The following is an 11,990-nucleotide window of genomic DNA, read 5'->3' as shown; positions in this document are numbered from 1 at the left end:
TAATTACTCAGTTTGCTGCATAGGTTCTGGACCTCTGAGGTCCAGTTGTGGTTCAGCTTGCATATTACTAATGCAGGACGGTTAGTTATGGTCTGAAATGTGGACTTTTAGCCAGGGAGTGTTTATCTATACAGTCATTTCTGCTGCCATCATTTTTCAACCAGATTTCTTGGCGTTCGTGCACGGTTACCTGTGCGTATGAGGTGGAAAGAGCTGGGGGCAGGAATTAAAGTGAGTTGGGCTGGGCTGGTGGCCCAAGCCATTGGATCTCATCACTCCTTCATTATGCTGGCATGCCCAGGAATCAAACTAACTCTGGAAAAAGAATAGGCCCTTTCATTTAGCAAGGCTTGCAGGAGAGGGAGAGAGAGAGAGAGAGAGAGAGAGAGAGAGAGAGAGAGAGAGAGAGAGAGAGAGAGACTCAATACAAATACAATATAAGATAATTAATACAAAATCTCAGTTAAGAGAAGCCACACAACTTTCACATATATGCACTTAAATGATTATTAAACAAAATGCTTTAAAACATAACACCATTTACTGCAGTGTCATCGTTGATGACTGTAGCTGACACATACAGTAAATATCACTGGAACAGGAAATGGTTAAAAATTAACCTGCTTAACAAATAGCTATGTTTAGTCTGTGGTTTTAAAAGGTAATGCTTAAACATGTCTGAATGAATCTCACCGTCGGACAGGTGAGACCACCGATGACATCAGTAGCAAAAGCAGATGGACCAGTTAGGTCAGGTCTCGTGTCAGAGAGCACAACAACAGTGGAGGATTCAGGACTCTGGCACAGGCTATAAAATAATGCAAAATAAAAATGAGTATCACATTTTTTTATATGTATAAAAGTAAAATTGTTGCATTATGCATTATGAGAGTAGATTTAATATGTATCTACAAAATCATACCAAATCCAGATAAGCATCAATATTCGATTTGTTTCACAATGTTTAATAACTTGGATGAAACAGTGCAGGGTCAAAAGTGTCCATGATTCAAGACTGAATCACCCATTATTGTAATATACAATAAATAACGTTACGCAAGTTGCCCCATCATCATCCATCCAGCTGTAAATAGAAATCTGACTATAGCACCCCTGTCTACAAAACACAATTAAATTAAAAATGTGCTGTGCTTTGACTGGACCAGCATCCAGACCGACTTGTGTTTCGCTGCATCAGAGAATTTTCATTTTGTGAAAATCACGGGCATGTCTAGTGTCTGCGATTCCACTGGCTGGGCCCTCCCGCTGACAAACCAATTTCTTAAGCCTCAACCCACCCACTGCCACCCCCTTGAAAGCCCAAAAGAGTTCTTAAAGGTGTGGATCTGTCATTAGCACATTTAGCTTGGCGCAAAAACACATTGTTATTTCTGAGAACCGGCGTTTGCACCAGCTGTATCTTTGGAGCGAGCATGGATTCCCGTGGCTTTGCGCCTGCTAGTCTCACTGTGGCTGATCTCCCTGCCTGCTTTTAACCGGCTCTGCTGGTCAACTCAGCTAAAAATGATGCCATAACTCACATCAGTATGCAAACTGCATTCGAGACAAAATATGTCTGGGGTTTTGTGGCCGTTTGGGGTTACCATGGAATCGAGCTAACTTAAAAGACATGAATCTAGTGAACTAAGAGGAAAAGTTGGGCAGTAAAAACATCTGGATCGTACGACATCCACTTGACGCATGTTAGCAAATGTTACATTCTCTTATCTCCTGCGACCAGTTACTTAGTCATAAATCACAGATAACAGCTAAGTGCTTGGAAGAACCTCTGACCTCAGCTCAGCCCTGTGACTCAGGAACAACATCACTAGCATGGTGTCGCTAAATTAACACTTTTCCATGTAGGCTTAACAGACACAAATACAAGACAGTTACAAGAATGCAAAACCCTGCAGACTTTGCATGCAAGGTCTTTCAAATCTCTGCATTCTTAAATAATTACTAAGACACTTTGAATTAACAAACACTAAACATTTTAAAGTGAACAGTGACTTATCTAAGCCAGACTGTTTTTTATTTCTAAATAACAGATGTTGTAAGTCATAGAGCTAAATAACAGAACTTGTGAACAGCTTGGAAAACCCAGAATTCTCTTCAAACACCTCAGAGACAAAGTAAGGAATGGCGAACATGGCTTGCTAGTTTACCTCGAGTGTTTGCTCAAAATCCTCACACCACCACTCCAAGAAAAGATGAGAAGTTTCCCAAGGCCTTTTGTAGGATTTCAGCCAAGCAGGAATTGCTTTTAATGTAATGATGAGTTAATGATTTTGAGTTCCAATATAAACAATATGTGATAATGTCTTTGAAATCCAGACTGAAGTCTCAATGTATTTATGAGATTAGGAGCATCAAATTTTGATTTCAATCTTTGACATGGTCTTACTCAGTCAATATAAAAACTACCAAGGATAGTTTTCACAGAAATTGCCTTATATGAGATGATTTTATGTAGAAAACAGTAAATCATTAAATACGACAGGGTCACATGTAACATTGAAATAATAATGAAATGGAAACAGTAAAAAAATGATCAAATTAACATATGGGGGCAAGTTTTTTAAATGCACAGCTTTTGCCATCTGTTACTGAGACAAATGTAGTTTTTAAAAGGATATATAGCGTAGGTGTATCTCATTTGAAATCACTGGAAGGGCAACCGACCATCCCAATTCACAGAAAGCCGCATTTCAAATAGGAGTTTTGTTTTAACAGGTGGTGTAAATGAATTCAAATGCAAGTTGCACTTTTATAGCATTCTTGATCAAGTAGGCTAGTTGTTAGTCATATTGTGCAGAAGTTGAGAAGTTATTGGTTATAGCATAAATGTGGAAGCATTTATCTAATTGGCTATATCAGAGGTAATATTATCTCTAATAGTCACTGGCAGCAGCAATCATGGCACCGGGATCTTACTGCAATTCAAGCTTCCAAAAAAGTGCAGTTGTCAAAAATCAGTTGATAAGAAAGAAAGCGAAGTTAAAAAGCTGTCATTCACTCATATGCCGTTCGCTTAAGTCTGTATCAATAAATAAACCAAGTCTCTCCTTCCTATTAGAGACGTGCTGTTAACAGAAGAGGCAACGTGAAATTGACGAAGGTCCGAAGTCCTGTTATGTTTATGTTTGAAGTGAATAATTTAAATAAACACGTCCAATGTAAATAAACGATGTGTGTCGAAGCGAGGAGGAATCAAAACGCTCACAGTTCAGTTTCTGTATGTGGAAGCTGAGCCTTAATTAAAGTGCAGGGCAGATAGGATTACTGACTGGTTGCGCATTGCAAGAGCTTGACATAACGCAAACAAACAGCTTTACAACATCCAGAACTCTGCCTTTCTCATTTACCTCGGAGCATAGGAGAAAACGAGAGAGAACGAGAGAGAGATAACTTCATGCATGGTACAAATCAGTCATCAATTTCTTATTCAATTCTTTGTTATGATTATATTTTCTTCTTTCCAGCACACACACAACAAGTCGCGCAAAGGCTCACGCGCGCGGTATTAAATGGCGCCTTAAATCACATTAAAATGTTGAGTGACCGAAACTACGTAGCCATTAGCTGTTTCTAATCAATATTTCATGGCGAGATAATTATTATACTCAGACCAGACTGAGAGAGCTCAACAGTTCTCCACAGGACGGTGCTGGCGGGTCTGTGAACTGAACACAGAGCGCTGTCTCCACCTATCGGCCAGTTTCCATGACAACAATAACCGAACCACTGCCGACACCATCTCTTGGCTGCCTGTCAAGCATATTATTATATAGACTTCAGGGATAGATACAACATTTACACTTTCTCTAAATGTTTGGAAAAATATAACTAGTGAGGGTGGAATTTTTTGAAAGCGATTTTGCTTAGTCACTGATCGTGAAACTGAGTAATACTTCGGTTTTCTGACCCCAAAATGAATCACTTAATAAATGAATAAAAAACTGTGGAATTAAACTTGTTTTTAGGTTTGTTTTTGCTTTATAGTGTTTGTGTCAGGTGGAATAAGCAGTATGAAAATCCTGAGGAACGTATGTGTATTTAAACTACTTATAAAAGTTTCAGGTTTAGCAAACGAACAAGTTTCAAAGTTGTCAAGTAAACACTTATTTTAAAAAATAATACATTTTAAACCAATTTAAATTAATTTTCTGTGTTTTCTCAAATAAAAATCTTAAATTGTGAGTGATAATTATTGAGAGTGAGAGGGGTGGGCAATATGAGGAGGCATCGTTTTCCCTTTCGTCACAGCGCGTGCGCTTTAAAAGCCCGTGCGCGCTCATTTGACAAATCAAAGTTCGTCTCTCTCTTGGAAATACTACACGGGAGCGAAAAGGGAGCGCGTTGGTTTTGCACACACAGTAGCAGCAGCAGCAGCTCACAAGAAAACACACTGATGCTGTTTTAAAGTTAAAGAGTGAAGCACCGCGCTGCGATTCGTTGGATTTCAAAGATCTGGAGGAATTAAAAGTTGGAGCGATAAAGAAAGACATTTTCGGAGAAAAAAAAACTTTCATCTGGGACTGCGCAACGTTTCCTTAATTCAAGCCTGCGAAGGCTGAATTGCAAAAGTGAACAAAATTCTCTGAGATTGCCCATCAACAGTCTTCGCATGAATCTACTCGATCACTACCTGAAGATGACAGATGAGCAAGAGAAGTGTCTGTCTGACGCCCCCAGTCCGAGCATGTCCGAGGACTCCGCGGGGTCCCCTTGCCCATCCGGTTCGGGTTCCGACACGGAGAACACCCGTCCGGCCGAAAACCACCTCTTGGGTCCGGAGGGGCAACTTGGCGAGTTCAAAAAGGACGAAGAGGACAAGTTCCCGGTGTGCATTCGAGAGGCGGTGTCTCAGGTGCTGAAGGGCTACGACTGGACGCTCGTGCCCATGCCGGTGAGAGTGAACGGCTCAGGTAAAAACAAGCCGCACGTGAAGAGACCGATGAACGCGTTTATGGTTTGGGCTCAAGCCGCGCGCAGAAAACTGGCTGATCAATACCCGCACCTCCACAACGCAGAGCTCAGCAAAACTCTTGGCAAACTTTGGAGGTAAATGTTACTTATATGCATTTGATGTTTATTATAATACTTAGAAAGTAAACTTGTGTATAAACTTGTGTTCAGTGTAGTTTTGGCTGGAAAGTAAATGTAATGTTTTACTTTAAAACTCCAACTAGTAATGCAATAGTAGAATATTTGCAAAGATTCCCATATTTATAAAAGCGCTTTTTGTCGGGCAGATTACTGAACGAAGGTGAGAAGCGACCTTTCGTGGAAGAGGCTGAGCGCCTCAGGGTTCAGCACAAAAAAGATCACCCCGACTACAAATATCAGCCCCGCCGGAGAAAGTCCGTCAAAAACGGGCAGAGTGAGTCCGAGGACGGCACCGAGCAGACGCACATTTCTCCAAATGCGATCTTCAAAGCGCTTCAGCAAGCAGACTCGCCCGCATCGAGCATGGGAGATGTGCACTCACCCAGTGAGCATTCAGGTGTGTAATGAGCTTATACAAATTCAAAACCTTATACTATTCAATTTTTGTTATATGGTAAACTTTTTTCGTATTTTCCACTATTCCTGATCCAATATTATTGAAGTGCTGCCTAGTTATTCATCATTTATAAATTGATACATTAGATTACTGGTAGTAATATACTTCTAAAGTTTTAACCACGTGCCCTATACTTTTTTCCACTCTCGCTGTTGCGTCATCTGTGTGCAGTGGTTAACTCTCTCTCCCCCTTCTCTCCCCTCTCCCCCAATGCCTCAAAACAGGTCAATCTCAAGGGCCGCCCACTCCCCCCACCACCCCTAAAACTGATGTGCAGCCAGGCAAAGTGGATCTGAAGCGTGAAGCCCGACCGCTTCAGGAAGGCACGGGACGCCAGCTCAACATCGACTTCCGCGATGTAGACATTGGAGAGCTGAGCAGCGATGTCATCTCACACATCGGGACATTTGACGTCAACGAGTTTGACCAGTACCTGCCGCCGAACGGGCATGCGGGTGTGACTGTCAACACATCCTACACAGGCGGCTACGGCATCGGCAGCGGTGCACCTGTCAATCAAGCAGGGGGCACTGGAGGGCAAGGCTGGATGGGAAAACCTCAGAGCGGGAGCCCCCAAGGTGGGCAGCAGCACACCTTGACCCCGCTGGGGCCCAGCAGCGCTGGAGACCAGGACCAACCGAGAACGACGCACATCAAGACGGAACAGCTGAGTCCCAGCCACTACAGCGATCAGCAGGGTTCCCCGCAGCACGTCAGCTACGGCTCCTTCAATGTCCAGCACCTCCAGCACTACAGCACTTCGTTCCCGTCCATCACCCGTGCGCAGTACGACTACTCTGACCACCAGGGCGGCGCCACCTCCTATTACAGTCACGCAGGGGGTCAGAGCTCTGGTCTGTATTCAACCTTTAGCTACAACCAGAGGCCAATGTATACTCCCATTGCTGACACGACAGGTGTGCCCTCTATCCCCCCATCGAATCACAGTCCCCAGCACTGGGACCAGCAGCCTGTCTACACACAACTCTCAAGGCCCTAAGGAAACTTTCATCACACACTCTCAAATACTCACCAACAACTAGAAACTGTACGAGAGGACTGTATGGGCTTGTACAGTAGAAAGACTCTTTACACCATCATTCCACTCGCTTAAAAGACTCACTTGAATTTTCACAAAAACAGATGGAGAAAGAAAGGAAAGAAAGCTGGACTTTAAAAAAAATAAGAAAAAGTATTTAGTTTAAAACGGCTCCCAACGTGCCTTTTTTTTAATCGCCGGATTTCGTGATTAGAGTATATATTTTTAGCCTTGATTGCAAGAAAAGATAAACATTTTTGAGAAATTAATCCTCTGTGAGGACTTATTGATTATTGATACATTAATATGTACTGTGTATGTTTCCTTAACATGTTCTTCTTGTTTATTTCTGGCAGTCATGAGAGGCCTTCCGTGTTTTCTTGTAGAAAAGTCTATTTTTACTAAACCACTCTCAGTAGTACAGTCTTGATTTCCTCATCACCAATAACAGTCTCTGTTTTTTCTCGTCTTCATGCGGTGCATTTTATACTCTTAATATGATTTTTGTTCCCTTTATTTATGTTTCTGTAAAATACCATTCCGATTCGACTGTCACATTGCTTGTTTTCGACCAGCTCTTGTAAAGTCATATGTTTGTCTTTTCCCCCAAAAATCAGTGCCTGTCAAATGTTAGAAGTGAATGGGCGTTAGATTTAAAGCGGGAATATCTACGTGGCAGCTGCAGCTGTGAATTTAGTGAGTGTCTAACAGCATGTGTCACAGCTCCAGGAAGTGCCCTTTGACCCCTGCTTGTCATTAGCTGCCTGCAGTCAGGCCAGTGTCATCTTACAGTCCCATCGCAGCCTTCCTATTTGTATCCCATCTTAACCCTTTTAATTTATTTATTAGTATTAATTTTATTTCAAAGAAATTATTTGCATTTTATTCTTTAATACTTTATACAAGATTAATTGTTATTTTGCCTCTGAATATGGTGACGTATAATCCAACAGGCCATTTAGATTAAAATTCTGTATTCATCATGTTTATTTATCATATGTAGATTTTTCTATTTTAAATGTTTATTTTGTCCTTATTTCTAACCAGTTGTGTAATTATTATGCACAAAGTACTGTTGCAATTTTTAAAATAAGGCTGATTAAACTGGAAGAGTAGTCTTTCGATTTGAAAGTTTTACGATGCTCTATTTGAAGTGAAGTCGTAGTTGTTGTTTTTTTTTTAGTTAGCTGGCTTTGCTTATAGATTTTTCCCTCTTGTGCTTTACTCCATGTCAGTAATCTCGGTACTGATGTCGATATCTTGGATATCTTCTTTTTTACGCAACTGAACAAATTTTGTTTTTAAAACGTTTTAACATTTTACTGCCTTTGAAGAAGCTCGTCTTTTGTATTACATTTGCAATAAAAGCAAGAATAAAACTTAAAACGGACACCTAAGACTGTTTATTGTGTCAGAAAGCTCCACTTGTGTTAATCTGTGTTCAATTCTATATGTATGATTTCTCTTTAGCTTTAGGGGTGGAATTTCTGAAGCAATGACGAACTTTATTTTCTTCTTACGCAAGCATGACCATCTCTCTTTCAAATGATACACATTAAAAGACTCATATTGTTGGTGTAGAAAGGGAAAAAAGCGGCATTTAGTTTGCCTCTGGCTGGTGAATATGGCTCAATCTTTTTTCTCCCGTTTCTTAGGTTTGTACCTCTAAACATTTAGCAAAGGGAAATATTGACACATAATGCCAAGGAGATCATGTGCCATTCATTTCTTTTTATTTAATTTATAATTGTACAGCTATTTTTTTGATTGTCTGTACCGGTTTCTTATTACAAAACCAGAAACAGACGTCCGCTCTGCTCATATTTTGGCACTGCTGCACAGAATCATCATCATTACAGTCAAACTCTTTTGTACATATTTACAAATTACCTTACATAAGGCACCGCAGTGTAAAATATGAAAGTATTTTTAGATGGTTTTTAAAATACTTCTCTTTCTGACTGCAGTGACTTTCCATATTTCATTCGATAAAAAGATAAATAGGCAAATACCTTTGCATGTGATAATATTAATAACAAATGAGTTAACGAATGAGGGAATGACAGCAGTCCAAAGCAATAAAAGGAAATTCAGTAGAAGATCAATGGTACGTTAGTCACAGCTGTTTCAATATTCATGGGCAGGTGACTTTTTTTGTTGTCCCGCCATCTTTAGGATCTAGGCAAAATGCAGTCATTTGACTCTACACCCACAATCAAACACATTATTTAAGATGCATAAGAACTGGATATTTTGTTTATTAATAAAATTGCTCTAAAATAAACATGAAAGCATGTTTTATATTTTTATCTTTTGCAAAATAAACATTTGCATGCAACCATATTACAGTTGCAAATGTATGTAAGTTTATGTACAGAATTTACATAATTTGAGAATAATCTTATTTCTTTTTTTTATTAGTTGCAATATGTATTTTCTATACACATATGTTTGTCTTTATACTCCTTTTGCAACATGGACCAGTTTTAAATAATGTTTGCTAGCCCAACTGGAAACGTTATCCAAACAGGTTATTTATATATATATATATATATATATATATATACACATATATATATATATATATATATATATATATATACACATATATATATATATACAAAAAATATATATATATACAAAACTGCCTATATATAATTATTTTTACACCCATACTTATTAACGGTTTGATTCATGTGGTAAAATTGAGTACCTGAAGTCTAGGTACTAGCTAGTAAAAGCTGTTTTTCCATACAGATCAGTCTATCTTGCAGTCTAGGCTGAAGTCAGTACAATAATGACCATTTTGTCATAAATGTAAGCTTATTATTTATTTTATGGAAAGAAGATTTGAATACTAACTGAAGATTCGAACAAAACTGAAGCATAATTCAGCCATATAACTAAGGTAACTAATATAAATACAGCCAGCTATATTCTGTATAGCCAGCTATGCTTAGGGTTTTGGGGCATATTGTAAACACAGAAGCAAAAATGTTTTCCATATCCTGTTTTTCCTGACGTCAAAGGTGATTTGTCCAATCAGACAACACAGTATTTCCTCTCCCGTATAGAATACTGCCAAATTAGGCAAATGCCAACATGCAAATGTTGTGTCACACCCTCTTTAAACAAACAGATCTTTGCAAGATCAAAAGTTTGGTTTTACATAAGTCTGTATTCAATTCATGTTGTTATATTGTTGGGCCTATGTATTTAATATGAATTAAATTGATGTATAATTTCAAGGATATTTGTGTTGAATTTTGTATGTTTAAACAATATTTTAGCTTTGTTGAGCTGCTAGAGTATTTGATGTCTTGAACAGACACAGTTGAGAACAATTTATACACCTAATCTGCTTAGATCGTGTCTATGAATGCATCAGTAACCTAAAGTGAAAGAGACGGCACTTGTGGTTTAAACAGTTTTTATTTGCAGTTCCTTGTCATTTAAAATGCACATTATTATTATTATTTTACTTTACATTAAATAAAATGAACAAATAACAAAATTGCATTTTATATTTCAAAATGACAGTGTATAGAAAGATAACAGTACATCGAAAGCACAATGAATCAGATGGTAATTTCATCTTATTAATATTTATCTTGACTAGAGAGTTGTTATGACTTATAAAAAAAGAAATGACTTGTACTTTTGTTGATTAAAAAGAGTTGATTAAACAAAAAATAAGGCTGCTCATATTTTTTACAGCGATAAAGGCCAGCAATAATCATAATATCAAATTAATAAAAACAAATAAAAATGCTATATTTCCACTTACAACTTCACAACTTGGAGGTCTAGTCGAAACCAAGAATTTTTAAGTTTCAAGTTTTATTAGTCACAAACACAGCCAGCCACAGAGTACCACATGCAGTGAAATTCTTTGTGCAACTTCTCTCCACAATTTACAATAAAAATTATACAGACATGAGAAAAAAGAAAAACTGAAGAAATCCATAAATGAGATTAATAACTTAGTCAATTATAAAAAAGTGGAATATATGTACAAAGTATGCATATGAATCAAATATGAAGTAGTGCAACCATTATGTATATGAATGAAATATAAATGAATTATGAGGTATGCATATAAATAAAACATGAAAACGGCATTAACTGTTGCAAATATGCACATGTGACAGGTGTGCAAAAGTATATAATTTGGGAGATACACACAATGTCTGACTTGAATTATGTAGTGAATTACTTTAAATTTGTAAGTGTCCAAAAAATGCAATGCTCACATCAGAGTACTCAAGGAAATAATATGACTTAAATCAATGAGAGAAACTGCAAATAGATAAAGTTAAACGGATCATAGGATAATAGCATGACTGCAGCAAGCACTACCATCTGTATAAGCCATTAGGATGGTCACTCTCATAATGCAGAAACTTGGAAGCTGACAGATGAAATATCTTGCATGCCGAGCAGCCTTGGGTTCTGCAATTGAGTGGGAAAGAACTATGCAGCCCTAGTGATGAAAACCAATGCTGATTGGCATTACTGCCACCCTTCCTGCTGCTCGAACGCGCTGTTCCCAAATCCCTGATGTGCTAATGGTCTTTTCATTTCAATCAATATGTCTTATTATTGATTACAGTTATAAAGTCGAGACTAAGGAATTTGACATCATGGAGCTCCTGCTTTGGGTTTCATGGCGTAATAAAAGCAGTCATATATTTTACTGACATTTAAGAAAAAAACAAAACAAAAAAGAGAAACGTTCAGCATCGAGAGTTCTTAAACATCAATACAAAAGCTTGAGGCGTACTTGAGATTTCTCCAGGCTGGATTGTAGCGTGGAAGCGCACATCCTCATATACCCCGAGGACAGCTGAGTGGAAAAAGAGACTGCAATGGAGTGGCCCATTCTGCGGGCAGTTTTCCCAGGAGAAGCCCATTAATATTCCGAAGAGACCGTGTGGAGGGAATCTCTCTCCTCTGAGCCCAATGGGTGGTCCTTTCAAATGCAAAATAACAACACAAAATAAGGGTGAAAAAAAGGAATCTGGCAACTTCCCATTTTGCTAACAAAGCAAGCATGAAAATTCTGGAGCACTATCCATATTAAAAACGTACATACCTAGATTTGTCAAAAGCAGACTGCCGTATAATATACGCATGTCATTTGTGAAAAAATGCAGAATTTAATTAAGCTAACTTTGTTTTACGACACAACAATGTGATTCACTGCATCGTTTCACAAAACACCCACTAAATTACAATGAACTAAACAGAAAATATTAACATGGAAAACCTAATTATTTTGTGGCCTTGTTTTCCACTGCTATAAAAAAGCCAATCTACTCTGTTGCATCTGCATTGAACTTATTAAAAACATCGGGAGCATTTGCTTATTCAGATTTCACC

General features: G+C 38.4%; 1 protein-coding gene across 1 annotated transcript; it reads left to right on the top strand.

Annotated features, from left to right (window-relative positions):
• The first annotated feature begins 4,295 nt into the window (after nucleotides 1-4,295).
• sox9a (SRY-box transcription factor 9a) lies at nucleotides 4,296-7,998 on the top strand. The gene is made up of 3 exons (XM_065253479.2): nucleotides 4,296-5,067; nucleotides 5,259-5,509; nucleotides 5,794-7,998. The coding sequence occupies exons 1-3, from the start codon at nucleotides 4,631-4,633 to the stop codon at nucleotides 6,567-6,569; spliced, it is 1,464 nt and encodes a 487-aa protein (XP_065109551.1). The 5' UTR covers nucleotides 4,296-4,630; the 3' UTR covers nucleotides 6,570-7,998.
• The last annotated feature ends 3,992 nt before the right edge of the window (nucleotides 7,999-11,990 follow it).

Source organism: Paramisgurnus dabryanus, chromosome 1, assembly GCF_030506205.2.
Source record: "Paramisgurnus dabryanus chromosome 1, PD_genome_1.1, whole genome shotgun sequence".
Classification (NCBI taxonomy): domain Eukaryota; kingdom Metazoa; phylum Chordata; class Actinopteri; order Cypriniformes; family Cobitidae; genus Paramisgurnus; species Paramisgurnus dabryanus.
The sequence above is the reverse complement of the archived record's forward strand: the minus strand, read 5'-3'. Positions and strand labels throughout refer to the sequence as shown.

Excerpts from the sequence above, each read along its gene's own strand:
- sox9a (XM_065253479.2), top strand. The coding sequence starts at position 4,631 with ATGAATCTACTCGATCACTACCTGAAGATGACAGATGAGCAAGAGAAG. Across the intron at positions 5,068-5,258 it reads ACTCTTGGCAAACTTTGGAG|ATTACTGAACGAAGGTGAGA; the intron begins GTAAATGTTACT and ends TTTGTCGGGCAG. Across the intron at positions 5,510-5,793 it reads CTCACCCAGTGAGCATTCAG|GTCAATCTCAAGGGCCGCCC; the intron begins GTGTGTAATGAG and ends GCCTCAAAACAG.